A 24,888-nucleotide genomic window follows, 5' to 3' on the forward strand; every position below is an offset into this window, starting at 1 on the left:
AGAGCCTGCGAAGGGACATTTAACCAGAAACGTCTGTTCGCGCAGTTGGAGGGAGTAATGGACTTGTTCTGCTGACAATGTGACAGGAATTCTGACACTTTTTGAGAACTTCTACAACAATAATTGTATTAAATGCTACTCTTATGTAAGTCAACATTTAAGAATGTGACACTCAAAATGAAAGGTCACGCTGAACGTCCATGGTCGCACCAGACCAGGGTCGAGGAGGGTGGCAGTGGAGATCAGGCACCATGACATGCCACTGAGGTGCGTGATGCGACTGCTCCTTGGCACTTCAGAGTCGAGGAGAAGACCCATGTCACAGTGAGGAATGAGTTCTGAAGCCGGTGGAGCACAGAGGGCTTTAAAGGGTCCTCAGATTTAAACTGACCCAGAGTGAATGACCTGAGGTCAGAGAAAAACTAAAACAAAGTACAGCTCGAGTGCAGCCATTATCTGGTGTCAACTTGGCCTCCAGTGTCAGATAACCTTCTGAGTTATCTTCGTCTGGGCTGGATGTGAAGAACATTTCCACTGAAGGATGACAGACAGATGACTCCTGAAGGCCAGGGCCATCTTGGCGTCATCTGTGATACGAGGTGTTCAACAGCAGCGTCACTTTTTGGCGTCAGTTTACAGACCAGTGTCCTCTGCTCTTCAGTCAAATCTATACCACCCACGTGATGAAGACTTTTCAGACCTCCAGCCTCTCAGCCAGTCAGCTTCGATTCAAATAAAAATGATCTTTCATACGTTCTTTTCATCCTCCCTGGGTTTGTGAGATGTTTGTGGTCAGGTGGTTCTGTTTAAACACACACGGGTCTTTTTGTTGACGTTAGAATTCAGTGCGAGTGAGCACTCTATCTTTGTGCGACTCTGTGTACCTGTTCTCCAGCTGGAGCAGCGAGCAGGCACGTGACCACGGCTGGACTGGAGAGGTGTCTCTGTGGCCGACTGAGGGGACACATGTCCTTCAGAGTGTAGATGAAGACCTCCTGTTCCTGGCAAACAAACAAGTGCAACGTTGGACTTTCTTGCTGCATTTTTCTAGAGGATGGAAAAAAAACTCAAAATACTAAAATGGCTGACTGAAATGCTACAGCTGGAGGTGCCTCTTCTGTCCTGCGGTGTGAGCTGATCTGTCTTCTTTGAGTGTAACACAGGCTGCCTGATGTGGTTCCTCAAACTATCCTTCAGCAAGAGGGTTTTGAGAATCAACGTCTACCAAATAAAGCCAACACTTGTTCTGCTCACCAGACGCAGCAACATCTCAGAGATACATAAAGTGCTTCAGTGGAGCTGGTAGTGTGTCTGTACCTCGGTGGCGATCCACAATGTGTTGCCCATCTTCATCTGACAGCTGATTTTCCCGCCAGGACACGACACTCTCTTCACCTCCACACAGCCTTTCTGGACATTGACCACACTGTAGTTCCTGCGTTTGAGCGCACACACACAATCACAGTGACGCTGACCAACAGGAACACTACTCATTTGTTCATTTGTGAAAGATTCTTATGGAAGGGAGATGTTTTTTAAAACATTTTGACGCAGAAAAATAACACTGAGACACAACTAAATGTAGCTTCAGAATGTTTAGTGAATCATTTTGCAACTCACGAGTCTAAAGGTGAAGAATCTTTAATCTGTATATTAAAAACCAAAAGTATTTTCTCTGTACATGATCACGGTAAATGCTAGGAAACGTTTTTTTAATTTTCACCAGGATGATGTAATGTTAGAAATAGGACAAACAATTTCATACTTTAAGTGTATTTATGGGCGCCCACAAACAATTCAGTGTCACTTTGTGATCAAAACATTTTGCTCACAAAAGAACACCATCATAAAATACAAAGTGAACTTGGTGCTGTGTTCACCGACACCCTCCTCCTCCTCCTCCAGAAACCTCAGAATTTCCTTGTGGAGCTCAAATGCTGGTGAAGCAGAGGCATCAGGCCTGGCAATGCAACAGCACAGCAGAACACCCAGCTGCCATCTTCTCACACAGCGCAGGGAAAGGTCCTGCTCTCTTACAGCTCTGGTCTGATTAAATGACAACACTGATAACAGCAGCCGAAACGGCAGTGAGGTTCGGGTTAATCTGCCCTGAGGCCAGCATTTATCTATATATGATACATGCAGTGAGAGTGAATATGATGGATGGAGGGGTGGATGGATGGATGGGTGTGTGTGGATGGATGGATGGATGGATGGATGGGTGGATGAATGCATGGATGGATGGATGGATGGATGGATGGATGGATGGGTGGATGGGTGGATGGGTGGATGGATGGACGGATGGATGGGTGGATGATGGATGGATGGATGGATGGATGGGTGGATGGGTGGATGGATGGACGGATGTGTGTGTGTGGATGGATGGATGGACGGATGGATGGACGGACGGATGGATGGATGGGTGGATGGATGGATGGATGGATGGGTGGATGGATGGGTGGATGGATGGGTGGATGGATGCATGGATGGATGGGTGGATGGATGCATGGATGGGTGGATAGATGGATGGATGGATGGATGGATGGATGGGTGGGTGGATGGATGGATGGGTGGATGGATGGATGGATGGATGGGTGGATGGATGGATGGATGGATGGATGATGGATGGGTGGGTGGATGGATGGATGGGTGGATAGATGGATGGATGGATGGATGGATGGGTGGATGATGGATGGGTGGATGGATGGATGGATGGATGGATGGGTGGATGAATGGATGGATGGGTGTGTGTGTGGATGGATGGATGGATGGGTGGATGGATGGATGGATGGGTGGATGGATGGACGGATGTGTGTGTGTGTGTGTGGATGGATGGATGGATGGACGGATGGATGGACGGATGGATGGGTGGATGGATGGATGGATGGACGGATGGATGGGTGGATGGATGGATGGACGGATGGATGGGTGGATGGATGGACGGATGGATGGGTGGATGGATGGATGGATGGATGGATGATGGGTGGATGGATGGATGGATGGATGGATGGATGGATGGATGGATGGATGGATGGATGGATGGGTGGATGATGGATGGATGGGTGTGTGTGTGGATGGATTGTGTTTAGTTTCCAGAATGTGGACGACCCTGGTCTCATAAAAAAACGTGGCAGCTATCTGATCATAAGAAAACTATTGCTACTTCGCAGCAAATTTCTCTTAAAAAATGTAACCCCTATTGTGCCATCGTCGCATCAGTCAAGCTGCGAACCTGGAGCCTGCTGTAGTCACTACTCTACACAAGGTGATGGAGGACACGTGTCAGTTGATATCCAAGTTTTGGCGTAGAGTGAGCGGTCGAGGAGATGAGGGCGGGTGCAGTTATGTGTCCTGAGAGAGTGAATCCAAGGCAGAATATTGATGCAGCTACTGTGGAAGGTGCAGGAGAAAATACAAGCATGACGCCCAGCCACCACTGTTGTTGCTTGAGTGAGAGTACCTTCATCCGTAAAAGTTGTAAGAGACCATGGCGACACACACATCAGATGAGTGAATTCACTCCCATCTCTCTCAAACGGTGCTATCAAAGTCGAATGCCTTTGAAACAACTGGCGCCTGAGGGGTTAAGCTGCCCTCGGAGAAGCCACTCGTCCTTGTTTTTAATCTCAAGTGAGGAGAAGCAGCTGCAGTCTCCTGTGGAAATGTGAGTGGGAGAGGAAGGTCACAATCGGGCGGGGGTTCTTTATCTGTCGGCGCAGAAAGAACTGGAGGCCCTGGGCCAGTTCCCAGCTCCTCGGGGCGAGTGGGGGAGGCGAACGAGTTAATGGCAGGAAGAGTGGGGTCATTAACGCCACCTGTATCAAAGGATGAAAGCGGCTCCACTGTATGTAGATTAACCTGTAATCCACCAGAAGACAATGGAGCGTTCACATCAGACAGCTGGAAGCCATTGCCCTCACGTCGTGTGTGTGAGGACGGGGCTCCCCGGGACGCACTGCAGCAGGGCCCAGGTAGGCGCCCTCATTAGAGGAGGTTCCAGACCTGTTGGACCGGGCCTTAACTGCACCATCAAATACAGATCCACTCTGAAAACCAGACAGGCCACAGACTTGAAAGGGGTCTGAGGAAAAGTAGGTGCCCCCTCTCTCGGTTAATGACCAGAGACATGAGGACGGCCTGAAGGGCACTGATGGATGGGAGGCGTCTTTAAACTGTTAAATACGGGCTGCGAGGTTGTGGACAAAAGGTTGAGCCCTTTTACTTCAGCCACGGGTCAGAGGTAAGGAAGCACAAATATTTGTCGCTGGACCTGAGCAGTTTCTCCGTCCAACACTTTGTCCACATATTTGTGTTGCTCTGAGGTACATTTCTGCACTTCCCACGTGACAGTTGGAGGGAAGAAGACAGTGAGCCAGGGAATAACAACCATCAGTTTTGTTGAAGCAAAATATGCACCAGATTTGTGGGCTCCAACAGTGATTCAGGGTGAATGTGTTGTGTCTCCTGCCAGCAGATAAGCTGAGGTGGAGCCATGAATAGTCATCTGAATCTATGGAAGAATCTGTGAAGAACTGAGGAGTCTGTCTGGAGCAAGAACACGACTGCCACCCGCTGTTCCGTGTAGCTCACTGCTATCAATGATATTTCAAATGCTATAGCGTCAAGTGAGGGATTTGGCTGAGGCCTGCTGCCTGTTACCAACAGCGTTCACCATTATGTGACTGGAATGGACATCACTCAGTCTCAATAGATGCTACGGTATCATTGGTAGGTCATTCAGTCTTAAGATAAACATGATGATCTATTATGACTCACTGCAGAGAGACAGACTATGGACTGAGAGGTTCAAGTCAAACCACACCAAAATGTCTACCGACCTGTCTTGGTCCAGTCCGCTCCAGAACACAGCACTGTAGCCCTGCAGCGGGGACAGAAAGAGCTGCGACTGGGTGTCACATGGCATCAAATATCGGAGACACGGGAAGCTGGGCTCCATCATCCGCCGTACGCACTGCGCTGCCACGGGCCTCTGTGCAAACACATTCACACACACAACGGTCAGGAGAGTCATCGGAACGGGAACAGTGGGGGAGAGTGACGAAACCCTTCAGAGGTCCTGCACACAGAGGACATTGGTCACAGACAGAATCTATGTATAATGGAAGAGAGGAGGATCATGAAGGTTGAGTGATGGGGGATCAGGAACCGGCAGTGTGGGTAGAGGAGGTATCTCTCTGGGGACATGTTTCGGTGAAGAGCTCAGCCATTTGCGAGAAGCCAGTCCAGGTGGCATCTTTAGCTGGTTGATCCACTGACATGGTGTTGCTGTGGAAGTGCTCAGTCCGCCACCCCACCGCTTCCGGACTGGGTGGAAATTGGGCGTAAGACAGGGCTGGTCGTGAGCGGCACCTCACCTTCTCTGGCTTGGTGTCCCAGCACTCCGTCAGTAGGGTCTGGAGGCTGCAGAACTGAACCTCCTCTGGACTGCCGAGCGGCGGCCGGATGCCTTTGGAGAGCTTCTTGGCGATCTGAAGATGGTGGTGTCCAAGCACTGGCCTGCAGCCAGTCAGCAGCTCATACAGAACCATGCCGTAGGAAAACATATCCACCTACAAGAGAGGAGCAGGCCAGAGAGGCGATCTTCATTCACTAGCTCAATTATTTGTTTTCTTGTTTATTATCCTTTGTTTTTCACAATGGATTTCTACACGCACTTTCACTTAGACAGTGTCATCTACCTTGAACTCTTCAGACCATTAGCCCCAACACTACATAAAGAACTATCTCATCTAGACTTTGTGAAATTCCGAGCATTGACCCGACAGACCCTGGCAAATGTATCTTCTCCCTCACGACCCACGGAGGAGGTGACACTGAAGTCAGGCCCCTGCTGAGAGCCGGACCGACAGACTCCACACAGCGCGCCTCTTATCACCCCCAGCTTATCCATCTTGTCCTTGAAACTTATCTGAGGAGCAGAGGAGTGAGAGGATTCCTCTCTGGATGCCAGCAGATAGCAGCAGGTGGGGGGACTTGGTCTTCCAAAAACGAGCAAGCTATCACAAGCAAAGGCATCACAATCTTGTGATATCTAACTCACGATTGGCAACAGAAAAGAGGCTGGCTGCCAAGCAGAGTGGTCCGGTTTAGTCACAGCAGAGAGGTGCAGCTAAGCCACGCTAAACTTGGAAAAGGTGCTGCACTTCGGGACAGAATCAAAGATCAACAAATGTTGTCAAGATGCCGTGTTCTATACTGTCAGGTGATAAATGAAATGCGTATGTTTAGTAAACTAGATGAGTCATTTTGAAGGTGTGGTGAATGTCACACTTGGGTTATAAACGCAAAACATAAAACCATATCTGTATTCATTCATTTTAGAACTTTTCTTTATACAGGGACGTGGCTAATATCTGGGTTTGTCCAGGCTAAAGAGCCTCATGCTGCCAAAATATTGAGCCCCGTCACATCAAACCCATGACGTCACAGGCATTTTTTGACCTTAAAGTTCTGAAAATGTGCTGTTTCCGCCCACAGAGCTCAACAGATCTCCTGGAGACGAGAAGCAGCAGCTGAGACCAGCTGTGGTGTCGGAACTTGGGACACATTTTGAGCGCTTTAATGTCAATAAAAGATGTGAGGAGTTGATGATTCCAGTTCAGGACATTGAGTCAGTCTCCATGCTGGAGCCCGTTCTCAAGTAGTACTACACTTCAAGTAGTAGTATCATCTCAGAAGTTCAGCCAGAAAGAGAGAGCTCATACTGAAGCGCAAAGCTTCCCGAGCCTTGGCTTGGCTCAGCAGTAGAGGAGGATGAACGGAGGCGGGAGATGTCTTTTAGAAAGGCCAGGCAGAGGCAAGAGCCGCAGCTGGCGGCGGATGCGACCGCCCACCGCTCTCTCGCACTCTTTTACAGTGGTGGGCAGCACCTCCGGAGTCGGACCCTTGACTGCTGTCAGGCTGCACAGGGGTGAACTCTGACTGGTCTCGCTACTGACTGTTGGGCATTTAGATGATTTATAATTCAATTTATTTATCAATACTTTTAATAATTATAATATAACCATTTTGAAAGTTTTGTAATCATACTATGTCTTCTGTTTCTATAGTGTTCATTCATGTTTAACTTTGGTCTTTAATGTGTGTATGCTTCCGTCACAACAAAGATTTCCCCATTGTGGGAAGAACATGGCAGTAGACACACAGGAGCTGGAAGAGCGAGAGACCAAGAGGAGCACACAGCTGCCAGTGACCCCCAAAATCAAAGCTGCACGCCAGCAGGCACGTGTCATGCTCACAATACAATACAGTCTGAAGAGGAAACGAGTCCTGAAAGGTTCACATGATCGACTCGTTGGCTTAACTTGGTTTTAAATGACAGATTCATCTTTCATGTTTATCTCAATGATCTTGATCTTTGTTATTCAGTTTACACTTAAATGTGCTTCTGCTATATGTATATATGTATATATATATATATATATCTTGGTCAGTTCCTCTCGCCTTCTCTTGAACCATTTCTGCCAACGCATTTTTGCACAACACATCACACGCTGTTGTGTCGCTGTTGCACCTTCTTCCTTCTCCCCCTTTAGTGAGTCAACGCACAGAATTACAATTTACAAAAACCTCAAAATGTAAAGTCAGTGAGGCCCTCTACCATGTGGTTGTGTCTCTGATAATCTCTTCTGTGTTGCGTGAGCAATCCCACTCCCTGACCAGACCCAGGGACCGATGGCCACACAGCAGGCCAGGTTGACACTAGACATCCAACACTGTGTTTGGAGCGAGAGGAGAAAAAGGCTTTTGGGATTTATGGAGCCTTTTATTAAACAAACCTTCCTAAATCATTTTAACAGCCAGTGAACTGAGCAGGACAGGATCCTCAGGATGTGTTGTGCAACTAGCACAGCAGGTCTGTCAGATCTCTCTGCTTCTGCACATAGGAAGCTACACTAAACATTACTATTTAACATTTCTACCTATTAAACACATTCAGTTCAACAGCTAAGTTCCTCCTACTTACACACTCGAGAAAAACACCATGATAGAAAATAAATATAAAGCAATCTGAAATGAAAAAAAACAAGTCAATAGTCCAAAAAACTAGACACTAAAATGGGCATCTCTGCTGTCCACTGATTCAAACATGTGGTTATAATCAGACGGTGTAGCACCCAGCAGCAGAGAGGAAGTAGTCAGTGGAAGCAATCGAACTGTAAATCCTCCACGGTGACAAAGCAAATAAATACTGCGGCTCTGATGTTCCACTCTCACACGTCGAGGGCAGCTCGGCGCTACCTCACGCTGTGACTTGAATAAACATTTAGTAAGAGTAAAACCCAATGAATGCGGAGTGTTTCTAACTTGCCAGCACACACCTTCCCCACGGCGACTATCATCCGAAAATACCTTTTCATCATAGACAATGCCAGGCCGGATCTCAGGGGCCTGGTATCCTGGGGTGCCTTCCACTCCCAACGCCCCCTCATGGAAGGATTGTCGTGAGATGCCATAGTCTGACAGCTTGATGTTGACCGAGTCCTGCACCTGGAAAACAGGGGTCACATTATTAACATTATTATTTATCATACAGCGCTGTAATGTGGCCATAAGAGATGTGCCTCAACTTTCACATCACATTCGACCGGGACAAATTTGGGCCACAGCCCATGTGAAGGTCCTTGACAATGACCTCCGGAAAAGGACCTTATTTAATCAGCGTCAGCGTTTATCTGTTAGTAAAATAACTAAAAAATAGAAGAACATATTTCAATGACATTTCCAGGAAATGTGAAACAAAGAAGAGATGATTCACTTTGGCGGTGTTCTGGATTATCAGCAGGAGCCGCTAATCGTGAAGATTTGTCACCTTCTGGGGAGCAGAATTTATGCTCAACATTACGTACAGATATGGATCCGGACGGATCCTTCCGTCCGTGCTCTGCCTTCATTTCCGCTGTACTTCTGCACTCTTACACAAAGCTTACAGATACAGACCAAACGGAGCAGTACCACCTGAAACCATGGGGGGCAGTGTTGCTGTTACTGCCCGATACGTAGCTCTAATGAGAGACGAAGAAGACATAACAATGGCGGAAACTCTCCGTCCTCCAGTGGCGATATATTTAACAGCCTCACCAACCACCACCTCCTACAACACTGCCTCTGTTTCCTCTTTAGTGCAAGAGCTACATGATCAATACTCTTCCACAGTCGCCATGTTGGTTTTGGAGGTTGTAGTTTTGACTCTGGGCTGCTCCCCCTGGTGGATATATTGGTGAACAGCTATACCATGGAAGCATGTGGTAACATCTTTTGAAACAGACAAATATAATTTCGTACGTAAAGGGAGCATAAATGCGCCTCCCATTAGGTCGTATTCCTGTTTCCAAATCCTCGTCCCACCTCATGTTTGTTTATGTGTGTGACTATTTCCCTTCTCTGTATATTTCAGAGTCAGAACACATCTGCCTCCAAGTCAGAGCTTGGAGCACCACTCCTGCTTTAATCTGCCGATCATGCAGTATTGTTCAAGAGTTGTGTCGCAACAATTTGGATGAGTTGAGGATGTGGAAAAACCGTCCCATGTGTGACTGTCACTGCGGCTTCAGTGTTGCCATGTTTAAGTGGTTGGACCTCCACTGACCTCCATAGACCAGACCAGGATGTTGTCCGATTTGAGGTCACAGAAGATGATGCTTTTCTTGTGAAGGTAGGCCAGGCCTGCCGCGATCTGATAAGCAACTCTGAACGTCATCATGTGACCCAGAGGCATGTAGGCGGAGCCTTTAAACGCAGAGGAGTTCCATGTTATCCGACAAGAATTCCGAGCAGGTGGGCGGAAGGAAGGAGAAGCGTCCCGTACCTCTGCGTCTCTCCTCCAGCACAGTGTTGAGGCTGCCCAGCGGCGCCAGCTGCAGGGCGAAGCAGAGCGGATGGATGCTGATGCCCATCAGGGAGACGATGCAGGGGTGCTGCAGAGAGTGCAGCATGCTGGTCTCCTGCCGGAACTCGGAGAAGCTGCGGCAGGCGTCGGCGGACTGGAGATGTTTCAGCATAGTGTCTGAAGCAGCAGTGAAACATATGCAGCAGCTCTGAAGCACTCAACAAATCATATCTTTACACAGCATAAGTAAAGTAAACGGTCACAAGCACATCTCCTGCATCACTATATTCCACAGCGACCACAGGCGTGCCACCCAGGATTTGCTCTGCCAACTAGTGCAGCTACGTCAGCGCTGAGTGACACGTTCAGATCATGACTCCCGCAGGTCATATAGACTCTCACTTCTCTGCGTGAATGAACCAGAGCTGCCACTGCAGCACGACACTTGGATGCAGAGGATCCCCTCTGCAGATGTATAGCATACTTCCTGTCGGACAGGAAGCAGGGAAGGGAAGAAGCTGGGAAAACACTCCCCCCTGTGGTTCTGCCCCCCTCACTCCTCTCCTTGTGGAACAGCTGCGCCTCTGTTCAGAGCTCTGTGCCGGCAGGAATGCAAGCATCCCACCTGCCCTGAGCCCTCGACTTAATGTTTTGGTTTTTTTTTTTTGCATCCAACAGCGCGACAAATTCATACACCAGGAATGTGATGGGTCACGATCTCTGAATGTACCTGGGCCACAGCTGCTGCTCTGCTGGCGACACCTCTTAAAGTGGAAGCGTTTGACTGCCACGGGCCTCTCGCGGTACTTTGCCCGATAGATGACTGTCCCGCTGCCGCCTTGACCGATGATGGCGCTGTCGTCCTCGCAGTATTCCAGCTCACTCTTCTCTAAAAAGAGTCTTGACAAACAAACGCACGCAGATCCATCATGCACGTATAACAAAAAGAGTAAAGCTCCTCTGCATTTCTCAGCACCACGTACACAACATCTTCATGATGTAGCTCAGATATGAATTGTTATGTGTTCTTGCTGTTCAAAACATTCTTTCAAAGTCTCTGCATCAATAATGTCAGGAAGATCATATTTAAAAAAGACTGATCTATAGACTGAAACAGGCGGGAAATTGTAACCACATGAATTATTAGGACTGTAGAATTGATAAGATAATTTAACTATCTTTAAAAAATAAAGTTAAAATATAGATCACATGGATAAATCTTTTTTTCAAAACTGTTTCCAAACAAAAAAGCAAAATGTTTTCCCATTACTGGCCACTGACTGTAGCCATGCAAGCAGTTTATTGGATTGTGAGGTGGAGGGTGAAATATTCACTTGGACCTTTAAAGGAATGAACCATTAACAAACACAGTGTAATAATGATGCTGTGCTACCGTGCAGGGAAGTCGGTCATGAAGAGCTCTGGAACAAGCTCTTGCAAAGGAACCAGCTGGTCTGGATGCTGGGGACAGATAATGTGCTCCTTCTCCACGGCAGCCAGGACACAGTCCTCCATGTTGAAGTAGTGGACGCCTCCTTCCCTTCCTCCGTCACGTCCTCCCGCCTCTCCACCCGGGTCCGAACCTTTCTTGTTCTGTTGACAGAGGGGACAGGGGGCGTACTGCTCTATGACCAGGCTGCCGTCACTCTCAGTGGCTGTCAGCGCTGCGGAGGGAGAAGCGAAGACAGGAGGGTCACTGAGGGAGCCACATGTTGACTTATCAGAATGTATCGAAGGATGTTGAAAAAAACAGACCAGACACATGTGAATATGAGTTGATGAAGCTGTGACAATATTTGATCAAACCCAGTAATAAAGTAGCTGACACCTTCTAACTCCGTTCACAGTACTATTGTTGCTGTTACTTATTCACAGTATCAGAAAGTTATTTCAAGCATGTTAAGATAGAGCCATATTACAACCCATCACACTGTATTTATTTCACCTATTTTCAGGATGTTAAAAGTAACAATCTCAGCAAAATCACCATAAAAAACAGATATTTTCTTCTTAAATGGAGGATATTAAACTTATGTATGGCCCGCCAAAAGTTACTTATGAAGTAATGTCAACTAAAAACCTGCATATTTTGGCTCATTTTATGGACAGATTTCAATTGTAGTATATGCCGATATATATGCTAATCTTAGATCAAGAAATCTATTCGGGTGAAATGATCTTGCTGCATGGACAGATAATTACACTTGTTTCAAGTACAGATTTGCTCAGAATGAGTGTTTTCATCTGGTTTTTGTTTTTCGATTTTTGGAAAAATGTCAGCTGCTTGACTTCTCGGGTGCCTCAGCGAGGAGGGGTGATATCTTTTAATCTTTCGTGATTCCATTGAGATTTTTTTGGCCCATGATTCGATTCAAAATTGATTTTTAGATTCAAAACTAGTTTATTTATTTATAACAACGTCTGATCTGATTTCCAATCTTGCTTTGAATCAAATCTGTTTTGCAAGAATGGCGCCATCTTTGTTTCCACATCTTTCGTGTGTACATCCAGAACCAAAATAGATTTTGGGACATTTTAAGTCGATCTGGATCAATGAGCAAATGAGAATCGTGATTCTTATGTGAATCGAATTTATTATAAACTATGAAAAACAGCTGCTCCTGCTGTTCATATACACTTTCTATGATTCCATACCATTTCCAGGAATCCTGAGCGAGTGTGGGAACTCCAGCAGATGTTTGGGACAGTGGACAGCTGTTCACCAAGTCACTGACACATGAATTATGTGGGCGTGAACTGACCTGGGAACCACTGCTCGATGAGGGCGTTGACGTGGTCGGTGATGAAAGCCATGGCTGAGAAGTCTCTGGTCTCCGACTGGCAGATGATCTTAATGCCGCCGCTTTTCTTCTTCTTCCAGTTAAGATCCGATGACTCCACGCTGCAAAAGCCAACACCACACTGCCTTAAAACACACAATCAAAGTTCGCCTGCTAAGTCTCTCCCAAGAGAAGCGGAAGCAGGTCCTCACAGTGACTGAGTGAATTAAAAATGGATTTTTATCTCTATAAATCGCACTAAAGCTGAGTTAACTCGCAAATAAAGGCAAAAGAATGGTGCTCTAAATGTAACTCAAAGGACGACTTGATCAAGCATCCATCAGCTGTGGAGCAGAACGTGAATGAGGGATTCATTGCTCTGACCTCAGGTAGCCTCCATCGAAGGAGACCAGCAGCCCCTCCTTCCAGTATATGGTCTGACTACGTCGGACTCTGAAGGTGCTACATCGGTTCCTCTGTTGGCTACTGCTGAAGTTGTAGATGACAGAGCTCCTGCTGCTGTGGCCGTTTCTCTTGGTCTCCAACGACTGGATCGACAGCATTTCTGAGTTGGTTTGCGTTTTCATTGAGGCTTCAGTCGCCAGTACCTGCAGGTCCATGTGCGTGAGGCTGATCAGCATGCGTGCGATGAAGCGCTCCCAAAAGCCAGCAGGGACGAAGCTCATCTTGAAGAGACGCTGCAGGGTGTTGGTGGTCTGCTGACGGAAGCAGTGGATGTCCATGGCGGGTTTCGGGGGCAGGAGATGAGGGAGAAGGTAGCTGAAAGTGAGACGTAAATATCGCATCACTTTCTCCAGACGTTCTTGACTTCAGACATGAAGAGGATTCTTCACCTGTTGTTGGCAACTGGCAGAGCGATTTCAAACTTGGCGAGGAACTGGAAATACTGCTCCTCCGTCTGGTCGGTGAAACCAGTCCCGACCAGCAGCATCTGCCGAGCATTCAACGCGTCATTACGCCGAACAACATCATGCAACAAGCAGAGCCTCACCCTCAGGTCTGACGCTCGGATTAGGCCGTTCCTAGCCACGGAGCGGGAAGACTTGAGGTGGATGATCCTCTCCAAGCACTCGGACAGCCACACAGGACACAGGAAGTAGAGCGTGCAGAGGCCGTGGCTGGTGTCCGGGAAGTGCAGCAGGGTTCCCGTCTCTATCAAGAAGTGGATGGCTGGAAACAAGACACAGCCCTCTCAGTAGGGGAAAGGAATCACAACCGCTTCTGTTTGGGTGTCGATTTTACCGCTCTGCAGGTCCTCATAATCTCTGATGTCACTTCCTGGGTTCTGTTCAATGATGCTCTCCAGCTGGACGTCGGTCAAGTACTGGACTTCTCCCTCACCGGCACGCCGTTGTTTCTCCGCCAGCACTGCCTCCTGAAGCATCAGGTAGCTCCTGGGGATCTGAAGCAACCAGCGAAACATCACTTTCCTCTCACAACAAGCCGCACAAAAACGTGGTCGAATTAGCCGGAGATTATGTAAACACATGACGCTCTATTTGCAGAGCATCAAACTAAAAGTAGCCTTCACCACCTTCTTCCAGCATTTCTCCTGAGAGCCAGAGCAAGTCAGTCTCCTCCATCTTAACCCATCTTGACGTCCTCTGTAGCCACAGCTGCGCTCTTCTGCTCCTCCTTTATCACCTCCACGAAGCTCATTATTTCTTCTATCTCCAGCTCCAACACTCTGCATCCAACACCAGCCTCATCTCTCAACAGGTCCAAACCAAAAGGCCTCCCTAACAAATAAAACACCCTTCCAGATGTGGCTCAATCAAACACGGGAAATTCCCACTTAAAAACAGTACTGAACAGGCCTCAACAAAACATTCAGACATATTCCTCAAATGATGGTCAACTTACAGACCCATAAGGTCATAAACAGATTTTTAGTACAACGCGTGTATTTATTCCCAACAACTTGTTGGTGTGATAAAAGAAAGCGATGTAGCCGGCACTGCGAGAAAACAAGGACGTGGAATCATTACTTCTGCGCCGTCGTGAGAAAAGCAAAATGACATGCTGCTGTGCCAGAGGGATCAGGACAATTTCGGTTTGGGAATCAAATGTGGGATTACGACGCTCCGACCCACTGATTTAGCAATCGCAACTAGATGACAAACCCAGGATGCGGTTAGACACTGTCCTCCGCTAAAGTCCATCACGGTAGGAAGAAACAAGTGGCACTTTTCCTGGAACATTCTTCCATCCAAAACTCAGAGATCAGTTCCAGGATGGTGGAAATCTGCCAAACGCCAGAAGAGGCGGCTCACACCCATCCCAGCATGACCAATGGCAAGCTCACTGGCCGAGCCACCAAGACTGAGACGACAAGATACGGGCTGAAATGCTTCGAATCATGTCGCGCTCAAGTCACTACAGACACTGACACTCTGACGAACAGACGCTCAGACTGGACACCACTACGGTGCAGAGAACTCTGAGGAAGGTGAACGCAAGTAAAGCTGCAGGCCCTGACAACATTCCTGGACGACTGATTAAGGAATGTGCTGACCAGCTGTCCCAAGTGCTCACGGACATCTTCAACACCTCTCTGACCCAGGCGGTCGTCCCTCCATGTTTCAAGTCGGCCATAATTATTCCTGTGCCTAAGAAACCGACCACCACGTGTCTGAACGACTTTCGCCCCGTTGCACTAACATCCACCATCATGAAGTGCTTCGAGAGGGTGGTGAAGGACCACATCGTCTCCATACTCCCCGCATCATTCGACCCGTTCCAGTTTGCGTACCAGCCGAACCGCTCCACTGAGGACGCCATCTCCACTGCTCTCCACCTGAGCCTGGAGCACCTAGAGAAGAAGAACACTCTGGTTCGGATGCTGTTCCTGGACTTCAGCTCAGCTTTTAATACCATCATCCCACAGGACCTGGTACATAAATTGGAGCAACTAGGAGTGGAGACCTCCATGTGCAACTGGCTGCTGGACTTTCTCACCAACAGAACCCAGTCTGTCCGAGTAGGAAGTAACACGTCAAGTGTTATCTCCCAGAACATCGGCTCCCCTCAGGGATGTGTCCTCAGCCCACTGCTGTTCACTCTGCTGACCCACGACTGTCGCCCCAAGTATAGCAGCAACCACATCCTGAAGTACGCGGACGACACAATGGTTGTGGGTCTCATCCAGGACAATGATGAACTGGCCTACAGGGAGGAGGTGCAACATCTGGTGGACTGGTGTGAGACGAACAATCTGGCCCTGAATCTCGACAAGACGAAGGAGATTGTCGTGGACTTCGGGAGATCAAGACACAGCCATGCCCCTCTTTACATCAACGACAGGGCTGTGGAAGTGGTGAGTACAACCAAATACCTGGGTGTGCACATCACAGATGATCTTAGCTGGTCACTCCACACCTCCTCCCTGGCAAAGAAGGCACAGCAGCGTCTGCACTTCCTGAGGCGGATGAGAAGAGCTTCCCTGCCCCCCCCCATCCTGACCACCTTCTACAGAGGGACAATCGAGAGCCTGCTGACCAGTTGCATCTCCGTCTGGTCTGGGAGCTGCAGTGCATCAGACTGGAAGTCTCTGCAGAGGGTGGTGAGGACAGCGGAGAAAATCACCGGGACCCCGCTCCCTGCCATCAAGGATATAGCAGATGTTCGCTGCTTATCCAGGGCACAAAGGATCATCGCGGACTCTACTCATCCAAACTATGCACTGTTCTCCCTCCTGCCATCTGGCAGACGGTTCCGCAGCATCCGATGCAGAACCACCAGATTCAGGAACAGTTTTGTTCCTGGTGCTGTCAGGTTGCTGAACATTGGACAATAGCTGCAATACTGTTTATTTGTTCATCCTCAGGACTGGCACTTATCTGTTATTTTATTATTATTTATCTATCTATTTATTTTTGGACATTTCGTTTCGTTTTTGGAAACCGGAGGCCTCAGACCGAAATTTCGTTGCCATCATATAGTAATATGTTTTGTGCAATGACAATAAAGAAAGTCTAAGTCTAAGTCTAAGTCTAAGTCTAAGACACTAAGCAAGTACATGATACAAAGCTTGTGCCCTAACCCTGAAGTAAAAAAGGGTCAGATTATAAGTTGTCCTGGACATGACACCCAGCCATTTCAAGTGAATCACAATGAAGATGACGGAGTAAATTAACCTGCAATTCGTCGAAGTAGCTCAGTATTTACAGTAGCCAGCCTGATGACCAGCACTTCACCCCTCAGTGCTTATTGTCAGGGGTTGAAAACAAGCTCCATAATGCTTATTATTATTTACTATTGCAGCTGAAAGCAGGTAAGAAGCTGCTTAACTGCAGCACAGATTCATACCACACGGCTATTTATAGCTGTGAGGATACAGAACACTTGAGAAACAAACATTTTCATTCCTTAACTCAGACCGAGCACGAGCTTCTGTCCTTATAAAACGGTGAAACAGGATTAGATCAACTGCATCTGGGTTTCTGGGAGGAAGGAATGTCCTGAAGTACCAAATGTCAGCAAGATTATTAGACACAAAAAAACGGCTTGTTTGTCTACAGCACTATTTTGTCGTGAAGGTAAACACTTATTTCGGCGCATGCAGCCTCATAAAGCTGACAGAATGGAAAGAGCAAGGCTAAAACCAGAGATTAAGTGGCGACATGTGGAGTCGAGGCTTAGCTACGGAGCCTGGCTTCCACACCTCCCAGCAGGTTGTCAGGATTTCAATTACTTGATCTAAAATTCTGCTTGTTTGGACGCCATTCCAGTCTTAAACCCAGCTAAGCCGGTACCTCTGAATAACAAACAAAAAATACCATCACGGCTGAACGACCAGAATAGAATAATATGAGGTAATAACTAAGTATCAATAACTACTGAAGAGACAGACAGAGAGCTAAATGATAGAAAGCCTGGAAACGCATCTCATCATAGACCCTCAAAGTAGGGTAAGACATTGCATAAACACCATTTACTGCATGCACTTGTATCGTATGGATGGTCGTCCTGGGCTGTAAAACTGCAGGGAAAGTAGTTTGGTCTGTGATAACACAGGCTCTCAATCGCTGAAACTATCTACTACTGTCTGGCTCCTTGTTACTGCCCATGAACCGCTGTGTGTATTTATAAAGCGCGAATAATGCTCTTTTTAAATGCACGAATACAACCACAATAAGCACTTTGAACAAACGTGATGTGCATTTTATTATTCGTTATTCTTAACTTCTTGCTTTAAGGAGGAAAGATCACTAGGGGTTGAAGATGTGGCAGTGTAAAAGGTGATCGGACTGTCGTGTTTGTGCACTTTGTGGCGCTGCCTTCTAACTGGTTCTGCTTGCTCTATGGCATCTTTGGCTTTAACCACGGAGCATTTAACATATCTGTTGGCTTTTTACGAGGACAGCATCCGGTCGAGGTACATCACTCATCGGAAATCACAGCTTTTGTGAGGAGATCCTCGTCTGCAATGCTAAAGTTGGTGCCACGCTGCGCTGTGATGGCTACGCTTGTGGTGGAAGCAGGAGCTCTAAAGTCCGACTTGTGGGTCCAACAAATTTACACTCATTAGTCTCAGTCTCCCTTCCAATTGTGGAAGGCTACTTTTAGCATGGTTAGTTAGAGTGGTCACTCCTCAACCACCTATTCCTCCTCAAAACACAAGGCACACTATGTTTTCTCTGCTTGAAGCAGAAAAACACTTGCGCTTCCCGTCTTTTATTTCGTTTTGCCGCACTTTAATTTGATACTGAATTTAATCTGGAGCCAAGTGAACCTACTTAGAGGTCCAATTTTAGAGGGTCGGATTTGGTGGCATTCAGAAGACTGCATCAAATTGTGAAGTGCAGCTGCAACAGAAAGCAGGGAAGGCTTCAGAGTCACCACTCACCAGTCTGCCCAGCAGCCTGCTTCCATAGAGCGAGCTGCTGCTGGAGTCCCTCATGGAGAGCGCCACTTGGAAGATCAGCTTCTTCAGCCCATCCAGACCCTCTAGAGTTTTGCAGGAGACCTCGCTGAGGACACACACACACACAGACACACCAAATGAAAATGTTGTTCCGCTTGGTTGCGATGAGCACTGAACTGACTGCAGATGTTTCCAGGTGATGTCCGGGAAGCCAGTGGCTCGGGCCCCAGAAGGAGAGCGGCAGAGAGCCAGGATGTAGGCCCTGAGTGTGGCCAGCCGCTCGGTGCGGAACTTGGTGTCGATGAGGTCCAGATGAGTTCCCACAACCACCACGGCAGAATTGGGAGCTCGGGCCTTCGAAACACAGTACAGAATGAAACATCTTATTTGATTTATTTATTCTGATCTTATTTGTGTTTTTTGCCATTTTACTCAAAAGAAATAAGACAATCCTCCACCAAGTAGCGCATTTCACATGGCTTTGTAGCCATGTTTCTGACCATAAATAAGCAAGTAAACACAGTTAATGTGTTTGTCAAAGAAAAGCCATCTATCAATGTATCAAACCGAAAAAGTCATTGCAAATTCAATGTAATACAAGTATGCAAAGTGCAAAAGAATTGCTTAAATTTGAGCCCATTCATGAGAAGTAGTGCTGAGTAGATGAGGTTTCATGACACAGTATTGAAGGGTTGATGAGGTTTCATGAAACAGTGTCCTGATATCAAGTGGCCACCAGATGGTGCTGTCTGCTGTAAAATGTTTGGACTTGAACAACTCATTCAGTGAAACCTCACATCATTTCTAAAACCAAGAGCGCCACCTAGTGGCCTCTGAAAATTACGACATTGTTTTATGATACCTTATCTACCCGGCACTAACAAGTCAATTATATAGACAGTCATAGTTTGCATAAAGGCCCATTTATGCTTCTGCGGAATTGTACAAGTCTATTACAAACTGTCATTGATGCGTTCTCCATCAATAACATATAACAACAAACTCCAAAACCAACGTGGCGACTGTGGAGTCAGTATTGATCATGTAGCTCTTGCACTAAAGAGGAAACAGAGGCAGCGTTGTAGGAGGTGGAGGTCGGTGAGGCTGTTAAATGTATCACCACTGGAGGACGGAGAGTTTCCACCATTGTTATGTCTTCTTCATTAAAGCTACGTATTGGTTAGTAAAAGCAACACTGCCCCGCAAGCTTTGTGGAAACTTGCAGAAATATGGACGCAGCGCATGAACAGAAGGCTGCGTCCGTATCCAGATCCGTGTGGAATGTTGAGCATCAATGGGCCTTTAGTGAAGGCCTCACCTCGATATTCAGCAGCCAGGTCTGCAGGCTGGCCACAGCCTCCTCACCCAGAGCCAGGTTCCAGATCACCACGTACAGAGCTTTGTCTGTGAAGAAGCACTGGTTGACTGTAGACATGCTGGCTTGTCCTCCGATGTCCCACACGTTGAACACCACTGAATTCTTCTGCTGGAAAGCGAGACATTTTTTTAGCGGTGTCTGCACGAAGAGAGAACTTTTACGCTCTAGATCATTGATCATAAAGCCAGGTTCTGCCTGAGAAAATATCCACACAGCCCTGGCTTCCTTACAGAGGCTTTCCCTCCGTGGTGGCTGTCAAGCTCCCAGGGGGCTGTTGAGATGCTGCATTCAGCAGGAGTGAAGGGCGACGCCCGGCCAGTCTGCAGCGCCTCCAGCACGGCGCTCTTCCCCTGTCTGGGTGGACCGATGACCAGCATCTTCAGCAGCTTGCAAGGTTCTGCTTTACGCAGGTGCGCGCGAAGGTAAGCCAGGACCGACACCGGACCTGAGGGACACCATTTCAACAGAGAGATTACAGACGGCTGTCAGGAGGACCAACACAAAGCATCAAACTGAAGGTACAAACCTTCACTGAGAACTTCCTGCGGCACATTATTGATGTTGAGGTTCTCAACGTCAAGCTGCCAGAGGTTGGGCAGCTGGCCCAGCTCTACAGGAAGCTCACGGATTCCAGGGTTACTGCATCAGAAGAAATGACATCATGTATTTTGCACTTATGAATGACAGGGCCGACCAGGGTGACTTTAAGGACAAGAGGAATCGGATCCGACAACAACCAGGGTAAGTGAATTATTGAGCAGGGCAGCATGCGAGAGCAGAGCTGTTAACTGGTGAAGAACAGCTGCAAACAGCTGCAAAGGAGGAAGCGAGACCTCACACCGGCGCTGTATTTCCCAGGGACTCAATTTATCTCCATGGTTGGTGAGAGACAAGTTTGAAATGCTTAAGGCGGTAATCTCCAAATATGTTGAATTTCCCTGCTCCTGAGGAGGTTGAAGTTCAGGAGAATCTTTCAGGAGGAAGGTTTGACCCAATAATTCACGTAGATGCTGGGTGACATGAGTTCTGTCAACAGCCATCCTGACAGGAATGTGTGTGGGAAAACAGTTTAAAAATAAAGGGTTCTCCTCCACTGGACGCCAGTCAGAGCTGAGGCTAACACTTCTCATGTTTCCAATTGATAATTCTAATTCCAGCAAACACACAGCAGTTATATAGGCAGCAGGGTGGCAGGTCTCTCATCAGAGGTATCCAGACACCCAGGAGAGGCTCAAAGTAGAAGCGCTTAACTTGGCAAACAAACACGAAACGACAGATGGACAGTGGGTCCCGGATGACCACTTACTCCATAAAATGCTTTACAGACTTCTGTTAAGATCAGCACATAAACAGCATGTATGGGTGTGTGTAACTGTACCTGGTTTAGCTATACTGACTTACGATACCAACTCTAGGAACACACCGACTTGTGGGGACATTTTTGCTTTGTGGTCCCCACAAAGTTATGCCTCAATGTGAGGATTGAAACTTCATGTGTTTTGGACAGTCAGGTTTAGGGTGAGAGGCTGCGCAAAGTGTTATGGCGATGAGTGGTCCTCAGAAAAATAGCAAGACAAACCTGTGTGTATTTGTATATCGATCCTTGTGGGGACTATTTGGTGAACAAATACCTACTTGTGAGGACATTTTTGCCAGTCCCCAGAAGTCACAATTTAAGGATTAAACCTTCAAAATAACTGGGTCATTGTAATTGGATTTGAGTTTGAGTCCTGGTTAAGGTGAGCCATGATGCTTGGGTTCAGGGTGAGAGGCTGGGGAGAGGAGCATGTCAATGAGAGGTCCTCACAAAAACAGCAAAACAAACGTGTGCTTGTGTGTGACTTTAGCGTGGAGACAGAGCAGAAAGCGAGGGAGACTTGTACCTACTTGGACAGGTAGAGCTCATTGAGGGCGAGGAGGTCACACACCGACTGAGGAACACACTCCAACTGGTTGTCGTTCAGAAACAACACCTCTAAGGAATTCCGCAAAAGTTTGGGAAACTCGATGGGACACGCTGCAAACAAAGACACAGTAGGTCATTTATTTTGCCTCAGTACCACAAAGGTGTTTGACGAGAGAAGTGAGAAGCCGGAATCAAACCGCTATCTGAAGGATTGAGAGGTGAAAATGCTCCTAAATGATCAGGTTGACTTCCAAAAACAAACTTCATTTTTTAAATTATTTGGCCTGTTCCCACCCCCAGAGACAGTATGAGAAGGAAGGTCATGTTCATAAGTCACTGCAGCCCACAGGACCTGACCTTGGACAAAAGCAAGCAGGTCACAGATAAGGCGTTTTATTTATTAACCTCTTTGACTGACCTCTCCAACTGTATGTATTCAAGGAGAGATGCTAAATCCATTTGACAACAAATGTACTCTGTACTCTTCTGTACTATAATCTACAAATGAGTTTGCCATCCACTGGTTGGAAAGTGTGAACCCACATCACTTAGTGTGTAACCCTGAGGAGTGACTTCTGTCAAACAGACAACATGTGACCAGTCTGTCCATCCTCCTCTCTCTCTCTCTTGTTTATCCACCGCAGACTCGTGACGCGGGTCAGAAATGGATCAGGCGAGGGTGGAGGTTATAAATGGCTTTGGTTTGGACTGAAAGTGACCGTCTTCCAAGAGCAGTTCGGGGAAGTCTGGGTTACTGTTCGTAATGTGAAGGAGGTCATCTTTCATTCTAGCAGAGAGAGTAACGTTTCTCAACATGCTTATCACCATGTTCATTTATCTTTAAGCTGCCCCAGCAAGGTCAGGAATCCAGAGCTGTTTGTGTTTTAGTGAAAGAGATGGTGACGAAAATGTGGCGCCGATTGGCGCGACTCACCCATGCTTTGCCTTTACTCAAGTCTCTTAAGCAGTTTTTTAGTTCAAGAGACCCAGATGATCACATTACCTCCTTGGCTGAGGTAGACACGTATCACCATCAAAAGAAAAGCCTGACAGTTCTCAACATGACCAGCGTAAACAGAGTTCTAAGGCTTCATTTTGACTGACTTGACTCCTCATTCTGACTGAGGAGACATGTTCCCAACTCTGGATGGACGTGCGAGTGTTGTGTCTAGCTTCATTACTGGTTTAACTTATTCCACGCCGTCACTCGGGTGAGCTGCAAACTGAAGACAGTCGTCGCACCTGGTTCTGGATCCCTTTTACTCCACGTGGTCAAGAAGGCCAGCCTCCTGGTCTTCGGACTCTCTGCTGTTCTGAAGGTGACAGATGCACAATCATCCATGAACCAACAACTTTAGCAAAAAAAAAAAAAACAACTGTTTCTTCTCAGTTTAATTGACATCTTCTCCAGCAATATTGGAGACAAAAACGCAGGAGTTCAGGTCAACCCATTGGCAAAGCAATGACCTGTGGATAATTGAGGTTCACCGAGTATCAACACACAGATGTATGCATGAAAACAGCATGCGGCGGACGTATGTGTGTGGGTGTGTTTGGACTCACTTGCCCAGCTGGTTCCTAGAAAGGTCCAGTGTCCTGAGCTGACAGCAACTCCACTTGGCGAGCGGTGGGAGTGTGGCAATGTTATTCCCACAGAGTTTCAATGAGAGCACAGACTGGAGGGGGTCGAGGGAGGGAAGGGGTGTGGGGGGTGGAATGAGATGGTGAAAAGTCACACACTAACATTTATCTTTTTCTAGGAAGCCAAACGTAAAGCAGCTGGTGGAGAGTGTTGCTGGATAGATTCCATATATATCATGATATGAGCCGGCCAATGAAAGACCCTTGTGTTTGCTTTCACTCAGTCCTCAGAGACCCTTCAGGTCACAAATATTTAACTGTGTATAAAAGCCTCACACAATGCAACGCCAAGGACGATACCGTGGACGGATTCAATCCGACGGATTTATTGGCTCAGATGTTACGATCAATTCATATGATCACAGTATGAGGTAAGTAAATTGAAGAGTGTTTTTTTAAATCATAATAAGTCATTTAAGTCACGTGAAAGACTAACACAACTTTCTAGCGCCCCCTAGTTTATCTGTTCTGGATGACAAATGTGAACAAGTAAATCTTTAATCGGTTAAAACCGACGGAGATTTGAGACCAGTGAGCGAACGAAAGGACCCGAAACCTGAAACAACACCGCCACCTGCTGGTCAGGTAGGACATTGCAGTGATTTACTCCGGTGTTAAAAATTGAAGAGTCAAACCTCCAGTTCAAAGATGTATGAGGGCAACTCATTCAGGCAGTTGTCGGAGAAGTCCACCTCCTGCAGCTGATTCCTCCAGAAGATGGAGATGGTTTCCGGAAGACACGTGATGAGATTGGAAGAGGCTTTACAGAGTGTCTGCCGTGGAAGAGAGACAGAGTCATCTATTCAGCAGCTTCAGTGAATAGGAGAGAAAAGTCTAGTTCGGTTTCTTAACACAGCAGAAGCAACAGCAGCAGCACCACAGACATCGCTCCCTTTCTCGCGTATTCCTGTGACACGTTCACCTCACTACCTGTCTCAACACAACCTGCCTTGTCCTAGTTATCCCATTCTAAATGAATGGAAAAATGAGGGGCGTTTACACCAAAAGAACTGTTCAAAGCCAAAGATTCAAAGCCTGAGTGCCACCGAGTGACCTCTGGAATTACTGTTTCCTGAAACATCATAAATTGATTGCCGCCCCGTCTACACTCTCCTCTTCAGCTCCATGAATCCCTGCAACTTCACCGGTCTTCCTTCCTCTGTCATCTACAAATACAAATTCTATCTTGGTTCTCCTAAGCTTCAATCTTTACTCTCACTACAAATCACTTCACCATCAGCAAACATCATGGTCCATGAAGACCCTTCTCTAACCTTATGTCTCACACCATATCAATAACAAACAAGAACTGGCTTACAGTTCAGCTGACTTCCTTGTGGGGACCTCTCATCCCCAGCGTGTTAACCTTGGGGGGTCCGGCAAAAGGGACCCACAAAGGCATAAGGTCCCCACAAGGAGGTGTTTCCCCCAAATTAGTCCTGTTTA

The 24,888-nt window shown here is 47.2% G+C and overlaps 1 protein-coding gene across 6 annotated transcripts in view; it reads right to left on the reverse strand.

The window, feature by feature from the left end:
* lrrk1 (leucine-rich repeat kinase 1) overlaps positions 1 to 24,888 on the reverse strand; it is a 51,719-nt gene that overhangs the window by 9,990 nt on the left and 16,841 nt on the right. For 3 of the 6 annotated variants that reach the window (XM_053853845.1, XM_053853840.1, XM_053853844.1), the window contains 23 exons: positions 24,078 to 24,215; positions 23,365 to 23,477; positions 23,044 to 23,114; positions 21,783 to 21,912; positions 20,422 to 20,534; positions 20,126 to 20,340; positions 19,836 to 20,003; positions 18,699 to 18,871; positions 18,500 to 18,623; positions 13,894 to 14,053; positions 13,643 to 13,821; positions 13,485 to 13,582; positions 13,015 to 13,410; positions 12,613 to 12,752; positions 11,244 to 11,514; positions 10,581 to 10,750; positions 9,830 to 10,027; positions 9,611 to 9,750; positions 8,374 to 8,511; positions 5,376 to 5,570; positions 4,839 to 4,990; positions 1,318 to 1,435; positions 885 to 1,001 (listed from right to left, as the gene is read on the reverse strand). In XM_053853845.1, coding sequence (XP_053709820.1) covers positions 885 to 1,001; positions 1,318 to 1,435; positions 4,839 to 4,990; positions 5,376 to 5,570; positions 8,374 to 8,511; positions 9,611 to 9,750; positions 9,830 to 10,027; positions 10,581 to 10,750; positions 11,244 to 11,514; positions 12,613 to 12,752; positions 13,015 to 13,410; positions 13,485 to 13,582; positions 13,643 to 13,821; positions 13,894 to 14,053; positions 18,500 to 18,623; positions 18,699 to 18,871; positions 19,836 to 20,003; positions 20,126 to 20,340; positions 20,422 to 20,534; positions 21,783 to 21,912; positions 23,044 to 23,114; positions 23,365 to 23,477; positions 24,078 to 24,215 — 3,717 coding nt within the window. The remainder of the gene's footprint in view (positions 1 to 884; positions 1,002 to 1,317; positions 1,436 to 4,838; positions 4,991 to 5,375; positions 5,571 to 8,373; positions 8,512 to 9,610; positions 9,751 to 9,829; positions 10,028 to 10,580; positions 10,751 to 11,243; positions 11,515 to 12,612; positions 12,753 to 13,014; positions 13,411 to 13,484; positions 13,583 to 13,642; positions 13,822 to 13,893; positions 14,054 to 18,499; positions 18,624 to 18,698; positions 18,872 to 19,835; positions 20,004 to 20,125; positions 20,341 to 20,421; positions 20,535 to 21,782; positions 21,913 to 23,043; positions 23,115 to 23,364; positions 23,478 to 24,077; positions 24,216 to 24,888) is intronic. The other 3 variants (XM_053853843.1, XM_053853842.1, XM_053853841.1) reach the window with 3 other exon arrangements.

This window comes from Synchiropus splendidus, chromosome 1, assembly GCF_027744825.2.
Source record: "Synchiropus splendidus isolate RoL2022-P1 chromosome 1, RoL_Sspl_1.0, whole genome shotgun sequence".
Classification (NCBI taxonomy): domain Eukaryota; kingdom Metazoa; phylum Chordata; class Actinopteri; order Syngnathiformes; family Callionymidae; genus Synchiropus; species Synchiropus splendidus.